Consider the following 22163-nt stretch of genomic DNA (forward strand, 5'->3'; position numbering starts at 1 on the left):
AACTCAACATAAAAAACCAATATATAAATTAGAAAAAATAAAATTTAAGGAAAAACAACAAATACAACCATATATTACATTTGAATCGAAGAAACAAACAAAAGTTTATGTTCCAAACTTCAACTCCCCCCCCCCCCTCCAAATAGGTGTCATCCGCCTCGTCCTCCTGTCGATCCGTCGTTGTCGTTTCCGAAAAATGGTAAAAATATGAAAGGAAATATATTTCTTCTTTATGTTTTCGGTCAAGAAATGCCTTAAAAACTTATAATCGAATTAAATACGACCGTGTACTAATTTTCCACGGCCGTGTAACTGACAAAATGATTAAAAAATCGTCATATACACGGCCATGACCCAAAACTACACGACTATATACAAAAACGACAGCTTTAAACGATATGTGAAACCTTAATTATGTATCGGAAAATATGCTACCACACAACCGTGTTTAATATATTCACAGCCGTGTATATCTCTGGACACATAGAAACTCCATATTTATTTAAACACAACTGTGTTATACAAACATGGCCGTGTAACTTTTTGGTTGCTAAGAAAACACGATACGTCCGTGTACGTATAGGATCACGGCCGTGTAACTTTCTGAAAATGCAGATATCCAAGGTCAAATAACCAACGGCGGTGTCTATTTCGCACATGACCATGTAAATTTATGGAATAAAGTTTTTACTCTTTTTCAAGACAATCTGCCTAGTTAACACAACCATGTATGTCATCTCTTTTTTATTTTCCAATTCTATTACATATCTTTACAATTTTGTATTCTAGATTGAACAAGAAATGACAACAAAAACAATTGAAATTAAATCAAAATAATATCTATTTTTTCATAAATTCAGTGAAGATAAGAGGACAACATAAATCCCCAAAATATCATCCATGCCAAGCAATCTCAAAACATGTCCAAACATTACACTATATCAAAACATGGACATCTATGCTAAAAAATCTCAAAAATTCATGTGTTCTTGTCGTCGCTCACGTGATGTTTCAATAGGATTCAAGTTTGCATATTTTCTCGGGTTAGAGTTCTTTTTTTGACCTATTTCATAAAATTCATACATTAGTCATAAATGTTTTTATATACAAACATAATTATAACAAATACGTATCCGTTAATTTTTTTGTGGGAGTTTATACCCTTTGCGGCTCCTCGTGTTCACCGAATGGAAGCTTTTGTCAAGAATATCACTTGTTTGACATAACCTTTCAGTAGTTTGCATTATTGTGGCAGTGAAATTTGATACATACAACTGAACTTTTTTCTGTTGACAACCCCTAAGTATATGACGATACGACAACAAAACTTACAAGTTACTCGTATTCTTTGTTTGTTTTGGAAAACTTACAAGTGTATGAATAAACCTTTCTAAATGTTTCAACACTATATACTTTGTCAACAAATTCCGTTGGATATAGTTGTTGTCCACAGATGACACTCATTCCATGGCGATAAGGAATCTCACATAAATTCCATTTTCTACACCTACACGACATCTTCAAAATGTCAACTATAAACTTGCTTCCATCTAAACAACTCACCTTGTAGGTCCAATTATCGGCTTTAATTGGTACATAAGATGAAACTCCTCGAATAATTTTCTATTATCTTCACTATTTTTGAAAAAAACTGCATGATCTCCTATGTTTAAAGTGTCATGTTTCTTTGCGTTGCAAGCCGTGACAATAAATACCTCGTAATTCACTCCAACATAGACAATACTGACATTTTTTCTACATATAATACTCTCTCCGTCTCAAAGTACTGATTCGTATGGAATTAGCACGACCCGGAGATCAAATTCTTGGTGAGAAACATCAACTTTATAATGTTTTAATAACGGCTCACACCTTTTTAAAGATCTTTTTTATGGTTATGCCGGCGATGATAGGTGGATCTGGTAATCGGTCTGTTCCGATTTTGATAGGTGCGCCTGACATGGCATTTCCACGATTAAATAATATTTCATTCTGGTTGTTGTCACCAAGTCTCTTGCTCCTATTAAGCTCAGCCTTAGTAGAAGTGGGTAGCGGAACTGGGTGGACGGTCTATCCGCCCTTAAGTGGTATTACCAGCCATTCTATAGTCTTATTATGTTGGACACGAGATTTAAGGAATATTGATATTATATTAATAGTGGGTAAAAAGTAAGGGTAAATTACTTTTTTGCCCTTGTGACTATATTAGTGTAAAAAGTAGTGGCAATTGTGTAATAATAATGAAAAGGTATGGATAGTTTTATAGTGATATGATTATTTATGGAAATGAGACTATTGTTTTGGGACTGACAAAAGTGGTAAATAATACTATTGTATTAGGACGGAGGGAGTATAATACTATTGAAATATTCACACAAATTGTTCAAAATCATATCACACTTTGAAAATGTGGAAAAATGTAACATTGACCATTGCAAAGGCGGCTTGTCGGCAAGCCAATCTACACATCTTTCATCTAACTCTTGGATCTTCTTCATAGCATTCTCGAACTCAAAAACAGTGATTGCATCTAACTGCCATCCAAATCAATCGTTTGTATGCAAGTCTTTTAAACCCAACATTTTTCATATTACCAAAAAGATGTCGTACACAAAACCTTTTTATAAAGTTAATTTTATAAATTTTTGTAATATTATATATATATTTGAAAGTTGTATCGTCTACCTTGCACAATACTAATTTTTTAAAATTTAAAATAAATATTTATCTAATATTTGATCGGTTAATATTAAAGTGATGGGCTAGATTATATTTTGGGTCATATACATAATAATAATAATAATAATAATAATAATAATAATAGTAAATTGAACTATTTTTTTGGCCAAAAAAGTATAAAAATAATAAAAGTAGATCATATTAATAATTGTTTATACGTTATGTTTTGTCTCATATTATTTTCAACAACAATAATAATAATAATAATAAAATTGTTATATAATAAATATTATATTTGGTAAGTATAATAATATATATATCAATGTATTAATATATAATATATGTATATATATGTACGTTGTGTATGTTGATATATATATACATTATAGTATATAGGACAATGCAATATAAAATATTAATGTAAGATATCTAAGGGCGGGAGGAGAGAATTTAATGCAAATATCTGTGTAATTTTATTGAATGAATATATGCAAGTATTTATAGGCAAAGAGGAATACGAATATTGGCGTAAAGTGAGCCACGTCGCATCCACATATTACATATGTATACACTACGTATGTATTATATATGTAACACTCCCCTTGGATGCTTTATACAAAAAATGTGCCTGGTTAAAACCTTACTATGAAAAAACCCTGTGGGAAAAAATTATAGTGAAGGAAAAAGAGTACATCATTCTTGTATTGATGCACTCCCCCTATTTTGGACTTTATTTGATATCTTTTAGCCGACGTATTCCAATTCCTTGTACCAGTTTGTTGAATATTGCAGTCGGTAGCGCCTTCGTAAATAAATCGGAAAAATTTTCAGATGATTGAATTTTTTGCACGTTAATTTCACCACTTTTCTGAAGATCGTGAGTGAAAAAGAACTTCGGAGATATGTGCTTTGTCCGATCGCCTTTAATATACCCTCCTTTTAATTGAGCTATACAAGCTGCATTATCTTCAAATAATATTGTAGGAGGTAATTTATCATCTGTAATCAAGCCACAATTTTTCTGAATATGGTGAGTCATGGACCTCAACCAAACGCATTTACGACTGGCTTCTTGAATCGCTAAAGCCTCAGCATGGTTTGAAGAAGTAGTTGTTATCATCTGTTTAGCAGATCTCCAAGAGATCGCGGTTCCACCACAAGTAAACAAATAGCCAGTTTGAGATTTTGCTTTGTGTGGATCAGAAAGATAACCAGCATCAGCATAACCAATTAATTCATTTCGAGATTCGCTCGAATAAAATAAACCGAGGTCATGAGTCCCCTGGAGGTAACGAAAAATGTGCTTGATACCATTCAAATGGCACTTTGTGGGGGATGCGCTAAACCTGGCCAGTAGATTTACTGAAAAAGATATATTTGGCCTGGTACAATTTTCAAGGTACATTAATGCGCCAATAGCGCTCAGATATGGTACCTCGGGACCAAGTATCTCTTCATTTTCTTCTCTTGGCCTAAATGGATCTTTACTGGGATCAAGGGATCTGACCACCATTGGTGTACTTAGAGAGTGAGATTTATCCATGTAAAATTGTTTTAATACCTTTTGGGTATATGTTGATTGATGGATAAATATTCCATTGTTCACATGATCCACCTGTAATCCCAGATAATATTTTGTCTTTCCAAAATCTTTGATCTCAAATTCTTTCTTTAGATATTCAACTGCAATTTGGATCTCTTCTGGAGTTCCAATTAAATTGAGATCATCAACATATATTGCAATAATAACAAAATTTGATCCATTTTTTTTTTATAAAGATGCATAGGCATATTGAATCATTAGTATAACCTTCTTTTATTAAACATTCGCTCAGACGGTTATACCACATTCGCCCCGATTGTTTAAGTCCATACAATGATTTTTTCAATTTGATGGAATATGATATCCTTGGGTTTAATTTGTATGCTTCGGGCATATTGAATCCCTCAAGAACTTTCATATAAATATCAGTATCCAAGGAGCCATAAAGATATGCAGTAACTACGTCTAGAAGACGCATGTCGAGCTTTTCTCGCACTGCTAGACTCACAAGGTATGTAAATGTTATTCCATCAACAATCGGAGAGTATGTTTCATCAAAATCTACTCTAGGTCTTTGTGAGAATCCCTGAGCTACAAGACTATATCTCACAATTTTATTATGCTCATTTCTTTTTCGTACAAACATCCATTTGTACCCAACTGGTTTTATACCATCTGGTGTTTGAACAATTGGTCTGAAGACCTCTATTTTGTTTAATGAATCAAGCTCTGATTGAATCGCATACTCCCATTTTGGCCAGTCATTTCTTTTCCGACATTCATGAACCGATTTTGGCTCTGGATCCTTATTATCTTCCATTATATCAAGTGCTAAACTGTATGCGAAGGCATTATCAATAATTGCCTCTTTACGGTTCCAACATTTTCTTGAAGTAACATAGTTAATTGAGTTTTCAATAATCTCATCATGTTCTTTAAGATCGTACTCTTCTGGAGCAATTATTTCAGGGTTGACTTCCTCATTAAATTGAAGTTTATCAATGTGATTCCTGATATTTTCATGATTATCATCATTAATTCCTCTTTTCTTTCGAGGATGTTTATCTTTGGAACCAAGTGGTCTACCACACTTTAAGCGTGTCGCTGATTCATTAGCACTTACAATTTGTCCATCAGGGACAATTATTTTAGCCGGAGCATTAGCAGCTTGGATATATGATCGAGTGACTTTACTCGAGTCATTGAATGCATCCGGTAACTGATTTGCAATATTTTGCAAATGTATGATGCGTTGAACTTCAAGTTCACACTGCTTTGTACGAGGATCATAAAAATTCAATGGGATTTTCCAATTAATATCCCTTTTCGGTTTATTTCTGTCTCCCCCTAATGTCGGAAAATATGATTCATCAAAATGACAATCTGCAAATCTTGCAGTGAATAAATCGCCAGTCATAGGTTCAAGATATTTTATAATTGACGGCGATTCATATCCGACATAAATGCCCAATCTACGTTGAGGACCCATTTTTGTACATTTGGGGGGTGGAATAGGAACATAAACAGCACACCCAAAAATACGTAGAGGAGATATATTTGGTTCGTGACCAAATACTAACTGCATTGGGGAATAACTATGATAGCTTGTCAGCCTCATTCTTATAAGTGTTCCTACATGTAAGATTGCATGCCCCCAAGCTGAAACGGGCAACATAGACCTCATCAGTAATGGTCTAGAAATCAATTGCAATCTTTTAATAAGTGATTCTGCCAGGCCATTTTGTGTATGAACATGAGCAACTGGGTGCTCTACATTAATTTCAATCGACATGCAATAATCATCAAATGCATTCGATGTATATTCACCAGCATTATCCAGACGTATAGTCTTAATTGGATTATCGGGGAATTGTGCCCGTAATTTAATAATTTGGGCAAGCAATCTCGCGAATGTCATATTGCGAATAGATAATAAAAAGACATGTGACCATCTGGTAAATGCATCAATAAGCACCATAAAATATTTAAATGGCCCACACGGTGGGTCTATCGGTCCACATATATCCCTGTGTATTCTTTCCAAAAATGTAGGTGATTCAATACCTACTTTAGCTGGCGATGACCTGGTTATCAATTTTCCCTGAGTGCAGGCAACACAGGTTAACTCATATGAGTTTAACACTTTTTGACCTTTTAATGAATGGTCATGCGAATTCTCAATTATTCGCCTCATCATTATATTGCCATGATGCCCAAGGCGATCATGCTATATTTGAAAATCGGTAGTCTTTTGATCTACCGTGAAGTGTGTTTCAACAACACCTAATCTGGCATAATATAAGCCAGTAGAGAGTGAGGGTAATCTCTCAATAATGCATTTATTTTTATCAATGATATTGGTGATCAATAAAATTCACCATCGGTATCACTCATAGTTTCAATGTGATAACCATTTTTCCGAATGTCATGAAAGCTCAGTAAATTTCTTCGAGCTTTAGTGGCCAACAGTGTATATTGTATCACAATTTTCGTCCCCGCGGGGAGAAATATAATGGCTTCTCCAGAGCCTTCAATTAATTTTACACCGCCACTTATTATATTGACATTCATTCTTTCCCTTTTCAAATGAGAGAAATATTTTTGTGTTCCAATATAGTATGTGTCGTTGCACTGTCAATGAAACACATATTTGCATCATTTTGTTTGGCATCCATTTAACCTTCAAATATAAATAAACACAGTATTAATAAAGGCAGATATAAGTATTACAATATACATTACAAAAATGTAATATGCGATAATTTAAATATTACAAAATATAAAATGACATAATATGTCTATCACTGGGTTTGTTGGATCTACAACAAAATCCGCTATATCAAGATGTGTTGTGTCGTAATCCAAAAGATCATCATCGGGGTCGTCATCATTATCAACATGATTAGTCTCGACCTCCTTCCCCTTTTTCTGCAGTGAGGCTTGATAAAGATCGGCTAGGTGTTTGGCTGTTCTGCAGGTATTGGCCCAATGGCCTTTAATGCCACACCGATTACAAATGCCGATTTGCCTCTTTCCCTGTTTAGCCTTTTCGGCTATATCCCCATATTGGGGTTTACTCTGCATTCTGTTAACGTTAAAATTGCGGCGATTGTAAGAGGTATATCGACCGCGTTGACTCTCATGACCGCGACCACGTCCACGGCCTCTATCACGTCCTCGGCCTCGTTCAAAAAATGTCACGTTCGCTTCAGGGAACAGACTAGAACCAGTGGGCCGGGACTGATGATTTTTTATCAGTAACTCATTATTTTGCTCAGCTAATAAAAGACATGCTATGAGCTGTAAGTATTTTTGAAAATTTTTCTCACGATACTGTTGTTCAACACAACATTAGAAGCATGAAAGGTAGAGAGAGTCTTTTCCAATTTATCATTCTCAGTAACAATTTCTCCACAGAGTTTCAACTGAGATGTAATCTGATGGCTAGCAGAGTTGTACTCCATAACAGTTTTAAAATTCTGTAATCGCAGGTTAAGCCAATCATGTCGGGCTTTGGGGAGAGTGATATATTTCAAGTGCCCAAATCTCTCCCTCAATTCATTCCACAAATCAAGTGGATCTTTCACCGTCAAATATTCGGACTGTAAAGGAATATTCAGATGGTGACGGATGAAAATAATAGCCTTAGCCCGATCTTAACTTGTAGCCGTATTTTCACTGGCAATTGTATGAACAAGGCTCATAGAAATCAGATGCATTTCTACATCCAAAGACCAAGTCAAAAAATTATTGCCGGTGAGAGACAGAGGTTTAAAAGAAAATTTTGAAAGATTTTCCATAGTTTATAAAATAAATAATATAGATAGTATAAAAATAAAACTTACCAAATATAAAATGGACAAGAGCCTTCGTGTTGATAACGTGTTATATATTGAATAATATAATAATATAGGTAAGTATATATAATATATGTATATGTATGTGTGGTGCAAGTATATATTATTATATATATGTATGCATATAAGACACTATGTATATATGAATATATATTAGATATGAATATGATGTGCAGTAGTGTAATTAATAGTGATATGAAGCAAGAGAAAGAGAGTTGTAAAATGTGGACAATTCATTTCATTGAAGGACATCATACTATGCATATATATAGATTTAACCAATCACAAATATTCACACCTAGTCTAAGTATTTGCCAACCAAATGCTAGCATTTGTGCACAATAGTTGTTGCTATTAAGAAGAATTTTTTTTCAGATATTTATTTTAATATATTATTAAAAAACACTACATATATATATATATATATTTTTAAATTACTTTCGGCCAAGAATAATCAAAATAACATTTTGTATATATTATATCAATTAATTAAAACTAATTAATTATCTAATATAATATTTTTTTAATTTGTATGCCCGCGGGACGGATGGAGTATAATATAATCTTGAAATTTCAGAGACTATTTAATCAATTAATAAAAAAAGTTTTGCACATTTTTTTAATAAAAAATAATAATAATACAACCTTGGAAATTCGAGACTATGTAATTAATTAAAATATAAATAATATATAATAATAAAAACTTCGGAAAATTCGAAACAAATTTTTAATAAAAAATAAAATATATAATAAAGTCTCGAAAATTTTGAAATTATTTAATTAAATTAATTAAAATATAATATTTAATATTGATTAAATGGTCTCATAATAAGAAATTTTGAAACCATTTAATATAATAAAATATATATATTTAATATAGTTTCGGAAATTACGAGACCAAATTATATAATAAAATATATATTTAATATGACATCGAAAATTTTGAAACATTTAATTAATTAAAATAAAATTTTTAATATGCTATTATATGGTCTTGGATTTTCTGAAGTTATTCTATATAATAATATATATGTAATATAGTCTCGGAAATTCCGAGACCATTTAATATAATAAAATATTATATTTAATATAGTATCGAAAATTTCGAGACCATTTTATATAATAAAATATATATTTAATATAATTTCAAAAATTACGAGACTATTCAATTAATTAAAATATAATATTTAATATATCCTCAGAAATTCTGAAGTCATTTAATACAATAAAATATTTATTTATTTTGGCCTTGGAAATTCGGAGACTATTCTTACTATCCGAAACTAATTTAGTTGATTTAATATATATTATATATATATTTTTTTACAGTTTCATAATTGATTCTCAAGCAATTTTCTGAGACCATTTAACAAAATTCTGATATTGTTATATATCCAAAAAGAAGGAAATACACAATTTAGTTAGGACGGACGGATGTGAAAAGAGCAAAGAAATTAAATTGGATAGAAGAAATATATGAGTAAGTTAATATAGTGAAAAAAAAAGTTAGATAATTATATTGAATATGTAAATAATGGTGGTATATTTGTAAATAAGTACAAAATTAAAATACAAAAATTAATAAGTGTGTAAGATTTTGTTTTGCTATAAATAACAATATATGATGTGGATATAAAAAAAAAAATACATTTAGTTGATAGTAGTTTCTCTTATAAAAATTACACTTGAACAACTAGGGATGTCAACGGGGCGGGTTTGGGATGGGTTCTGCAGGCCCCGAGACCTGCCCCGCTAGAAAATTTTAGGCTCCGAGACCCGCTCCGCCCTGCTTCCACCCGGCCCAGGACCCGCCTCGCCCCGAATCCTCTGGGGCCAATCCGGCAAACCCTTTTTTCTAAAAAATATATAATAATAAATATTTTTTTAACAATCGAATACTAAAACAAATAGCATTAAAAGCAAAAAAAAAAAAAAAAAAAATCTAAAAACAAGCAAATATTGATCCATAAAAATAAGATAAATAAATAAATAATATATTTTTATTATATAAATATACATATATTAGGTATAATAATTTTAAAAAATTATTTGGAGCAGGCCACTAATTGAATTTTATATTTAAAATTATTTAAGTAAATAAATAATATATTTTTATTATATAAATGTACATATATATTAGTTATAATAATTTTAAAAAATATCCGGGTTCGGATCCAGGTTCGGGTTGGGACGGATTTTTAGTAAAACCTGTAACCCGCCTCGAATCCGGCCGGATTTAAAATTTTAAATTCACAACCCGCTCCGAAACATATTATTTAGTCCCGAACCCGCCCCATTAAGAGCGGATTCGGGGCGGGTCCGGGGCTAACTCGCCCCATTTGACATCCCTACGAACAACTATTAAAACTGAAAAGAAAACCCAAACTAAGAACAAGTAAACTATTCCCAAAATCATCAAAATGCCAAAATAGCTTCAAAATAAATATTAATATGCGGGTTCGTTTGTTTAGTATTTTGAATCGAATTATTATTTATTTATATAAAGTATAAAAAATTGCGTTAGTAATATAAAAATAATATTATATATTAAATATTGATATTTGTAATATGATAAAATATATATTAGGAATTTTTGGAAAATATATAATATATATATGTATATAAGAAACACATTTTTTATTTCATTTATGTTGCCTTAATTATTAAAAAATTTATGTTTAATCTTATAAAAATTTCTTAATTAAATTTTGTTTATGGTTTTATATATACTTCATTTTCAAGCATCCTCTATTATTAAAATTCTAAAATAAGTCAAATATAGGGTTTATCCAAATTATTCTTTTAGATATCATCCGTGTCCACCTCTACCTCTAATCACGTTATTTATACTTACGCACTAGTTTTTTATTTAAATTGCTTCTTCAATGGTGTTTTGACCAGCTGACTATTCGAATATATATATTTTTAAAATAAGCATTTCAATGTAAAAAAGAAATTAAAATATTGTAAATAGTAAAGGTGTGTATTTTTTTATTTTTTTTTTATGAATTAGTTTTTTATATTGAGTATAAATAATATAATGGCTAATACTTTCCTCCGTTTTATAATATTTATTTGCTTTTTATACGGAGTTTTAAAAATATTAGTATTATATTGAAATGTAGTAGGAATAAAGTAGAAATGACTAAAATAATCTTATTAGTGTTGTTTGATATAAAGGTAATGACATTTGTGTAATATATTGTAAGTTGTAAGGGTATTTGTAATATTAGGTAGATAATATAATTACTAAAAAAGAAATGAATACTTTGTTATAAAACGGACTAAAATGGAAAAATAGATAGTTTGTTAGGGGACGGAGGGAAGGGAGTATAAAAAATGATAGTTTTTACTCTCACTGTCCCATATAATTTGTCCCTATTTTCTATTTTTGCCGGTTCTACATGACTTGTCATTTTTTTGTTTTTGAAATATGATTATCCACTTTGAATCACATTTTAAATTTTAAATTTTTTTAATCTTAATTAAACTATTTATTATCTTAATTTTAATCTATAATTATTTTTACTAAATAATAATAATTTCTATTAATACACTTCTTAATTACCTACTAATTATACTTTACAGAGGAAGTATTAAATTATTAATTTTTATAAATAAATAGTACTCCCTGCGTCGTCCCGCCACATATACCATAAAAGATGACTCGTTGCCATTTTGGACAAGTTTATCAATCTTAAATATACTTAACAAATATAAATCAATTTAATTAAACTTCTAACATCTTACACGTAGGACCCACTCAAAACCCTTTTATTTCTATGTATCTCCTAAATTAACAAATATTTTTATCTATCTTTAAAACTTCTCATTTTTTATAAAATTAATTTATGATAATGATAAATAAATAAATAATTTTTTTATTCATTTGTATTATATAAAATTTTATTGTAATGATATTCATATTGCATATATTTTATTGAAATATAATTGTAAAAATATTCAAAATACCAACAATACTACGCATATAAAAAATAATAAAATATTATCTTTAACTTATTATTAATAACTTAATAACCTATATTACCTAAAATACCGTGTCCCTAACAAAAAATTCAATCTTCCACGGGACAGAGGGTACTCCCTCCGTTATAAACAAGGTGCAACATTTACTTTTGGCACGAATTTTTAGGTGGGTAGTATTAAGTATGATAATTTAGAAATTAGGCGATGTGATGGAGAGAGAAATATATATTTTATTTTTTTATTTGGACGATGTGAGGGGATAAAGTGTAGGGTAGAGATTAAGTACAATTAATTGACGGAGGGAGTAGTTTGTTTTATTAAAAGATAATTGAATTAAGACAGCCTAAAATTCATAACCACCGGCTGGCGCGGTAGATCTTTAATTAAGTGGTTCCTTGAATCAGGTTCAATAACTTATAAATACCGTATGCGGCAAACATTAATTTAGTTTTAAATGAGTAATATACTATGATAACATGCTGACTCATCACCTAGATATTTGTCTAGGATTTGAATAGACTTCCTTACTCATATAACACCCACATATTTCTGTCCGCCACGTGGCTCGTCTCCATTGGATGGTCGCATTAAATTCAGGGCATGTACTCCGAATGGGACACTGTACATAAATAAATGAATATATTTAATATAATAGTACTTGTTTTCCAATGGTTTGCGTGGCCTCGTTTAAAAGAATATTTTCGAAATAAATTAAAAATGTAGGACCCACCCTAGTCTAGGCTAGTATGCTTGTGAACTACTATATATATATGATAGCTGCAAGCGGCGGTGGCCGGAGGGACTAAGCTGCACTGCCGCCGGCGACCTGACCTTTTCCGTCTGTCGATCGTGCCACCTCCTCCGCCACCCGGTTTCGGGCTTCTTCTTCTAATTAGTGCTGTGATGGCGGCGTTGGCTCTACTTTTCACGGCGGCGGCGGTGGTGGTGGCGGTGGGAGCTCTGGTACTGTTCCTCCTGCAATGGAGGCGCCGCCGGGGAACCTACCAGAGACGCCTGCCGCCGGGATCGATGGGGTGGCCGTACATCGGAGAAACTCTGAAGCTGTATAATCAACACCCCAATACGTTCTTTTCGATAAGGAGGAAAAGGTAATTAATAATAATAATAATAATAACGTAATGACAAGGATAATATGTTGATGACTATATATATATATATATATGTATGTATGTTAGGTACGGGAATATATTCAAGAGTCATATATTGGGGTGTCCATGTGTGATGATTTCGAGCCCTGAGGGTGCTAAGGTTGTCCTGGTGAGCCAGGCTCATCTATTCAAGCCCACGTACCCACCCAGCAAGGAGAAGATGATCGGGCCTGAGGCACTGTTTTTTCACCAGGGGGATTATCATTCCAGGCTCAAGAAACTCGTCCAGGCCTCCTTCATTCCTTGTGTCATTAAAGGATCTGTCCCAGGAATCGAAAACATTGTCCGAAGTTTAATTCCCAGATGGGAACACTGCACCTCTCCTATATGCACTTTAAAGGAGATGAAACAGGTATTTTTACCTACATATATACCTACGTGCTTTCATTTTAATATGTTAATTAATTGATTCATTCTAGAATCAAATATTAGTTTGTTTAATCAATTAATTGTGGTGCAGTATGCATTTGAGGTGGCGATTATTTCAGTGTTCGGAAACAAGCCTGAGGCTGAGGCGGAAACGGAAGGGATCAAATGCTTGTACCACGCGCTTGAAAAGGGGTACAATTCGATGCCTATTGACTTTCCGGGGACTCCTTTCTACAAAGCCATGAAGGTCATTTTTCATCTCTGATTTTTGATTATAAGTACCCAATTTATACAAATATTGTTGATGGGTTTGTTTAATTTGTACAAACTAAACTAATCAATATATCATCGTACAGGCAAGGAAATCGTTGAATGAGACGTTGAGGAAACTGATTGAGAAGAGACGACAGAAAGGGGATGCTGGAGAAGGGCTTCTGGGAGTTATGCTTACAGCCCAAAATAATAATAATATTAATAATAATAATAAAAATAACAAAAAAGCAGAGCTGAGTGATTCCCAGATTGCTGATAACATAATTGGAGTGATCTTCGCAGCACACGACACGACAGCCACTGTGCTGACGTGGGTTCTCAAATACCTCCACGATAATCCCAATGTCTTGGAAGCTGTCTCGGTAACATATATATACATATATATATACACACACACACACATAATACTATTTAATCTTAATTATTTGATTGCAGAGGGAGCAAGAGGCGATTCGACAGAAACTCCATGAAGAACACAGACGAGGGCTTACGTGGGAGGACACAAGATCCATGCTCCTGACCACAAGGGTACGGTAGTTAGATTAATTTGAATTTGAATTTTAATTTGCATTTGAATTTGAATTTGAATTTGATTTTGAATTTGAACGTTGTGTATAAGGTGATACAAGAAACACTTAGAAGTGCAAGCATTCTGTCATTCACGTTCAGGGAGGCAGTGGAAGATGTGGAGTTTCAAGGATATGTAATCCCCAAGGGCTGGAAGGTTCTTCCTCTATTCAGAACCATTCACCACTCTTCTGATTTCTTCCCACACCCTGAAAAATTTGACCCCACAAGATTTGAGGTATGTATATGTATATATATATATATATATAATATAAAATATAATTTCTATCTTTTATTTTATTTTATAAATGATCAATTCTTGAAGATAAATAGTTAGGATTGCATGTTAGGTTGTTAGTTGGTGGTTAACAGAAAGCATTAACCATACAAGTTACACGTCGAATTGGTAGTCTGTGTGGATGGGAGTTGGAAAATGACATTGATTAGGCCTGCAGTTGGAGTTTATTTAATTTTTAAAAATTAATTTAATAAATTAATGTATTATGTTTGTGTTTGTGTTTTTTAGATAAAATATAAGGCTGTCAATGTTTCAACTATATCCTCTTACTTGGTGCATGCAGCGATCCCTATCCATCATCACTCATACATGCATGCATGCACGCATATCTCTGTGAATGAATCTTAATTGATTTCTCCATTCTTGGGCCATTCAATTCCCTCTGCCTGATTGACGATCAAAATCTTCAAGTTTATGACATCACGTGACCTACATTTGTTTGCTTGCTAGCTTGCTACCATACGTGTTTCTCTATGTTCAAACTGATTAAAATATGATCCTTCCCTTCCGTCCGTCCCACGTTGGATAGATGTTGAAATTTATGATAAATATAATTAGTAAATAATTATTATATAATATAAATAATTATAAATTAAAATTAAGATAACTAATTAGTTTAATTAAAGTTAAAAAATTTAAAATAAGATTAAAGTGTATAATAATTTTTTAAAAAAATGAAATGAGACGTAGGACGAATGTGGACATAGTAAGTAAGACGAAGGAGCATATACTTATAGAATGAGTGCACACGTGTGTACATGCAGGTGCCACCACGAGCCAACACGTACATGCCTTTCGGGAATGGAGTGCATTCTTGTCCTGGAAGTGAACTTGCTATTCTTGAGATGCTCATACTCCTCCACCACCTCACCCTCACTTACAGGTACATACATATATTTATATTTTTTAATTTTATTTTAGGCTAATTTGCTGGATCCCGCCAGTGCATGTACGTAGGTCAAAATTAAATAGACTAGAGAGAGAGAGAGAGAGAGAGAGAGAGAGAGAGAGAGTCGTGTTTGTAGATGATTTATACACGTGCCACCTCAAAATCTGGCAACATGGGAACCGAATCTGAGTAGCGGGGTTCTGTAGGACCGGGACCATTCTTAACTGCGTCGTGGTCCTAGCTAGCTACCTAGCTACTTTTGTCCAATAATTATGGCTCAACCTCCTTACTCTCTTTCTATCATTATTCTTTCTATTTTTTACATTCGAAAAATATCATTTTCAATATCCATTTTTTTTTTTAATTTTTAATTTAGAATACTAAATTAAGTATTTGTTTTTTTATCCAATTTTTTACATTTCGAAAAATATTTCAAAATTCAATCTTCTTTGGTGGTGGTGGTTTTGATTTTTAATTTTTGGTTTGAAACGGAAAAAAAAAAAAAAAAAAAAAAAAAAAAAAAATAATAATAATAGATAAAGTGACAGCTAGCAGCAGCCACACGTGGCATGATGCACCCTTGGATTCTGCTACGTTGTTTATTATTGCGGTCGTAAGATTGACTTTATTTAATTTTAGATCAATTGAGATTATTTATGAGGCTATTATATCTTTTATTTCATATTTAAAAATAAAATAAGGATTTATTATTTATGAGGCTGGCACGTAATGGGACTGACTGAATCCACCGATTGAATTGCTTTGATTCACATTCACTCATAAATTTATAACAGAATTATTTAATCAGATGGACGATTGGTGGATATCTTCGTAGTTGCATGTTGTCGCAGGTCAAGTCTTGGGAAAAGAATTAATAATAATAATAATAATAATAATCATTCTGGTTTAATAGTTTTGCTATGTAGAATTTGTTGTTAGTATAATTTTAATAATTTGTTACTATTTTGTTTTTGTGTTTTTTGCTTAAAAAGAATTTTATAAATTGTATTTATAAATGCTAAACAAGAAAAATCAGGTATAAACCAAAGAAAGTTGCAAAAATTCAAAAACAGTCTAAATTAGAAATAATAGCAAAGATTTAGTAAGTCGAACATACCAATTATTGTTTAATAATATATATACGACATTTCTGTCAATTTATGTGTTACTTTTGCTTTCGGAACCGTATTTTATTTAGTATCTTTTTAATATATTTTTCTGAATAATTTTATAAATTATATATATATATATAGTCTAAATTAGAAATAACAAAAAAAAAAAAAAACTAAATTTAAGATAGAAATAGTATTATAATTATGTATGAATAAATGTTGATTATATATTTAATTAATTTGGTGTGGTGGTGTGGTCAGATGGAGAGTGGTTGGAGAAGATGAGTCGATACAGTACTGTCCATTTCCAGTGCCTAGAGGAGGATTGCCCATTCAGATTTATCCCACAAACCAGACAGAGAAATAATATTACACGCTATCTAGCTAGCTCCATCAACCTTTAAGGCTACCATGACGATGACGATGACGAAGAAGAGAAAAACACGTACATATATAAATATGTATATGCATGTATGCATGTATGTATATAAGTTGGCAAAAAAAATAAAAAAAATGACAAAAAGATAAATGTGGGGGAACAACTTCAAGATTAGTTCCCCAAAATGATAGTCTATCTACATCTATATATATTTTTTATATATGTAAGCACGAGAGTTTGAGACCCATATAATTCTATATATATATATATATTTAAATTTTCTGATTTTTTAATAAAATAAATTTAGATTACATTTTATTTTTATTTTTATTTTTAAAAATATTTTGAGGAATCTATATACTAAAAATTATCAACTTACGATACCGATTTGCAAGGAAATTGCTGTGCACATAAAAGATGGGACAAAATAAAAAATTGTGAATTAGCGACGGAATAATCCCTTTTCTTTCGTCCGTAAGGAGATTAGCGGTGGAATCATGGTGGAATAGATTTTGTTGAATAATATCCCGTCGCGAAATTTAAACAACTAATTTTCCGTTGCGGATATTCGCGATGGATTCACAGATAGAACTAGCTCAATTGCGACTACCAACCAGAATTTTTGCCGTTGCAATTTACCGACCGACTTGTACTATTGCTAATCTCCTCTTTAATTTCAACGATGGAATATTATGTTCATCGAGTTTTATTTTGTGACGGATGGATTCCTTCGTCACAAATTCCGTCTCTAATATACAAATCTAGTACCATCAAATTTTGTATTTCATGATTTACCAATATCTATCTGTATATGTATATAAAACTAAATTTCTAACTACAAACAAACAATTTTACTAAATCAACTAAAACACCTGTTAGGTATGAAATTTAGAATTAGGTTAAAAAGTCCAAGATAAAAGAAAAATGAGCCTAACGATTGAAGTTATCGAGCTGGTCGAGGGGCATTGCGGGGAACTCAGGTAAAGTAGACGTATTTCTAAGGAAATAGCAGGTCGGAAGGTCCGCAGGTTAAGAGGTCCGCAGATCGGAAGGTCCGCAGGTCGGAAGGACCGCCAGTCGGAAGGTCCATAGGTCGGAAGGACCGTCAGTCGGATGGTCTGTAAGTCGGGAGGTTGGCGGTTGGACCAACAAGTCGGATGGTCTGTAAGTCGGAAGGTTTGTAGCTGGACCAACAAGTCGGATGGTCCGTAAGTCGGAAGGTTTGCGGCTGGACCAAACAAGTCGGGTGGTCTGCAAGTCGGGCCAATAAGGCGTAAGGACGGCAGTCGGTCCAAAAAGGACGGAAAGGTTTGCGGTCGGACCAACATGGCGGAGGGGCTGCGGTCGGGCCAAAAAGGCGGAAGGGCTGCGGTCGGTCCAAAGAGTCGGATACTATTAAGAGTGAGTGAGAATGATAATTCGGTCGGCCGAGGGCACGTGTCAACAGGAGAAGGGTTAGCAGACGGTTGAAAAAGGGGCGTTGTAACCGTTTGAGCGATGGTTTCCAGTACCATTTTTTAAGAGTATTTAAGGATTAAAATTTGCAACTGACAGAGTATCTTCAATCAACTTCAACAAAAGCAAAGTTAGATTCGGGGATCACCACTTTAAATTTCCAGCATTTTAATTTCCAGTTAAATTTCTTATGTACCGTACAGTGTTTAGAGATTCCTAATCTCAGGCATTAATTAATCAAGTTTGAAGATAAATTCCTATTTTTGGATTTTACTTTTTTTTTTGTTAAAAAAATACATCAACAATTTGGCGACCACAGTGGGAGAAAGGCAAGATTGCTGATCCTACATTATCAGAGAATTTCATACGACTGAGGTCTGGCCGAATCATCAGAAAAATCAGTATGGCAGGCTCACAACCTCAATCATCATCAGCACTGGCGGGAGAAAATGTTTCACCACCCGTCATGCCAAATCCAGGGGAGATTCTCCAACCGCCTACCGATTGGTTGTCTTATGTTCAACAATTGAACAATCAGCATAATCTGGCTATGCAAAACATGTTGCGTGAACAACAAATGTTGCGTGAGCAACAAAACCTTATGCAAAATATGTTAGATAAAGCATTGTCAAGGGTCACTCTTCAACCCACCCAGATGCCGCCAGGGGTGTCACCATCAAGAATGCAAGCAAATTTTGCAGGGCCATCATATGTGGACAACACACTTCCAAGCGCCACAACCTTCAACCGAACAGATAGGGGAAAGACTCTTCTGACTTTCCCAAATAATATTCCTTTGGGGCCAAGTGTTGAGAATGTGCAACCAAACATTACAAGGGAGGAAAGACCAGGGGGACATGTGCAAGATCCTATTCTTATTCCTGTGCAAAATCCCATTGATATTCCTGATCATCAATATTTTCGTTTGGGTGATGAAATTGCTCACGTATTGAGGGTTCAGTTTGGCCTAAATCCTCAGATGGCCAACCGACCTACTTATCAAAGACCTTTTCCAGAAAGGATTATTAATGAATATCATCTCCCAAGGAATTACAGGCCACCAGATTTTCATGCTTTTTCTGGAGAGGATGGATCCTCTACTATAGAGCATGTGGGGCGTTTCACAGCACAGTTAGGGGAAATTGGTAACAATCCTTTTTACAAATTATAACTGTTTAGGTTGTCTCTAACTAGGACAGCTTTTTCATGGTTTGTAAGTCTGCCACCTGGGCAAATACAAACTTGGGAAGGTTTAGAGATGGCATTTCATGCCAGATTTTTCAATCATTTGCCAACGGTTTCTTTGACTGATTTATTGGAAATGAAACAATATCCAGAAGAATTAGCTTCACAGTTTATTGAAAGGGTGCGATTGATGAAAGGACGATGTCCTACAATAATCAATGAAAAAGAGATGACCAATTTAGTAGTCCAAAATATGCATGGTCGCCTAAGAGATGCGCTCACTGCGCATGATGTCGATGATTTAGCAAGTCTTGCATCCAAGACTGGACGTTTAGAGTCTCTTTTCAGGGAAAAAGATCAGAATTTCAGGCGCAATAAAGTTCAGCATATGGCAAGTATGGAAACAGAGGCATATGACTTTGATTATGATCAAACAGAAGAGATGGCGGCCGAAATAATTTTAGGGAAGCCTTCTGTATGCTCTAAGTTAAAGCCAGCACCAGGAACTGAAGCTAAAGGGCAACCGACCTTTGACAATTCAAAGGCCGATGAGATATTCGATATTCTGCTAACTGATGGTCAAATCCGAATTCCAAAGAGGCAGAGGTTGGCTACTAAGGAAGAAATCAAAGAGAGACCATACTGTAAGTGGCATAACTCCTTCACACATAATACAAGTCAATGCACTCATTTTCGAAATGAGATCCAAAAGGCTATTAAGGCAGGTCGACTCAAGTATATTGCTTTGGGAGTAGAGCAACAGCCGTTTCCAAAAGTAACCACAACAATGGTTAATATACAAGTAAGTTCCAGATCAGAAAAAGGGAATTCATCAAACAGTGGCCGACCAGAGGAGAAACTCAAGGTCTGTGAAAAAATAGTGGCTGAAAAATGGGATAACCAAAGATGGTTATTTTAATGTGGAATTGAAGGACCAAGTTTTGGTTCGGGACCACCCGACTAGGAGAACGGGTTCGGTCGGGAACAAATAGACTCGAAATAAGAAATCTTTACCAATTAATATGGATCCTCGCTTCCCAAGCATAAATCATACTCAGATTCGGAATGCCAAGCGTAGGTATACTGTGAGATACAGAGACAAGGTCGCCTCATCAAAGCAACCAAACGACAGTCGAGGCGCTGCTAAGTATACTGAAAGAGGTCGGTCCATCAAGGTCGTTTCGTTTGAGCAGCCGAACAAGACAGAGGAAGGTCGGCTCATCGGGGTTGCCTCGTCAAAGCAGCCGACCAACATACGAAACACTGCTAATTATAATGAAGGAGGTCGGTCCATGCAAAAAAAGGGTAAAGGCTTGTCTGATGAAAGAGTTGAGGGTTTCAGATGTCAGTATTGCGAGAAGATTAACATTAACCCATCTCTGGAGGAATTTCGTTTGGAATCTCTGACTGTTCAACCCGAAATTGAAGTCAGAGACGAAATTCCAGAGAATGTTTCAAGGTCTGTTAAGTCTCGACTAGGGTCGAGGAAGAGCCTTTGTGGCAAGTCTGGTGGATGAGTTTATAAAAGAGCCAGAATGGGCAAAGATTTCGGATCCTGATTTTCAATCAGAGGTCCCTTCAATAGTCTTCCCTCCAATTCCAGAAGGCATGGCGTCTTATTTGAAGCCTCTGTATGTTAATGCTCATATTTGTGGGAAACCAATCACAAAGGTTTTCATAGATAATGGGACCGTCTTCAATGTAATGCCAATTAAAGACTCTCAAGAAGTTAGGAAAGGGAATTCACGATCTATCTCCTGTGGATTTTGAGATGGCTAGCTTTACAGGGCAGCCGACCAAACCAGAAGGCATGATGGTTGCCTTAATTGAAGTCGGTCCAAAAAAGATTTCTTTTGTTTTCTTCGTGGTGGATGCAGATACCACATATTCAATCCTGCTGGGACGAGATTGGATTCATGCATCTAAATGTGTACCATCAACACTGCATCAACGATTGATGTTCTGGGAAGGCAATCAGGTCTTCAAAATGGAAGCGAATGACAATCCTTTTGGAGCATCAGAACAAGTTGAAGAATCAGTTTTTTATTCTGGTCATGTACCTGTAATGTATCAGTTTTTTATGGCTAATGACTACCCAAAGAAGGGTTTTAAATTCATTGGCCAGAATTCAATGTTCTTTTGAAAGAACAGTTGTATTATATGGCTCTTGAGTAAGCCATACCTATTTTTATAATATATTTCTTATGGAAGGCGCAGATTTACAAGATTGTAGTTTACTTATTAATCAATATTATTTAGACCAACTTTTGAAAAAAGTAGAAAAAATAAAAAGATGTGATGTTCATTTCCAAGAAGATGAACAATTTTGTTGGCCTGATTTGTTAGAAAAAACAGAGCCAGCTTTTTCAGCACAAGATCCTTTATTGGATTTCAACTTAGG

The 22163-nt window shown here is 33.8% G+C and overlaps 1 protein-coding gene across 1 annotated transcript; it reads left to right on the forward strand.

Annotated features, from left to right (window-relative positions):
* Positions 1 to 12845: 12845 nt before the first annotated feature.
* Positions 12846 to 17399, forward strand: LOC127239438 (abscisic acid 8'-hydroxylase 2). Its single transcript, XM_051257590.1, has 8 exons — positions 12846 to 13175; positions 13263 to 13587; positions 13696 to 13851; positions 13961 to 14239; positions 14313 to 14405; positions 14497 to 14682; positions 15507 to 15625; positions 17005 to 17399. The coding sequence occupies exons 1-8, from the start codon at positions 12970 to 12972 to the stop codon at positions 17108 to 17110; spliced, it is 1470 nt and encodes a 489-aa protein (XP_051113547.1). The 5' UTR covers positions 12846 to 12969; the 3' UTR covers positions 17111 to 17399.
* Positions 17400 to 22163: the final 4764 nt, after the last annotated feature.

Source organism: Andrographis paniculata, unplaced genomic scaffold (assembly GCF_009805555.1).
Source record: "Andrographis paniculata isolate CXL003 unplaced genomic scaffold, ASM980555v1 Contig77END, whole genome shotgun sequence".
In the NCBI taxonomy this organism is placed as follows: domain Eukaryota; kingdom Viridiplantae; phylum Streptophyta; class Magnoliopsida; order Lamiales; family Acanthaceae; genus Andrographis; species Andrographis paniculata.

Excerpts from the sequence above, each read along its gene's own strand:
- LOC127239438 (XM_051257590.1), top strand. The coding sequence starts at position 12,970 with ATGGCGGCGTTGGCTCTACTTTTCACGGCGGCGGCGGTGGTGGTGGCG. Across the intron at positions 13,852-13,960 it reads CTTTCTACAAAGCCATGAAG|GCAAGGAAATCGTTGAATGA; the intron begins GTCATTTTTCAT and ends ATCATCGTACAG. Across the intron at positions 14,240-14,312 it reads ATGTCTTGGAAGCTGTCTCG|AGGGAGCAAGAGGCGATTCG; the intron begins GTAACATATATA and ends ATTTGATTGCAG.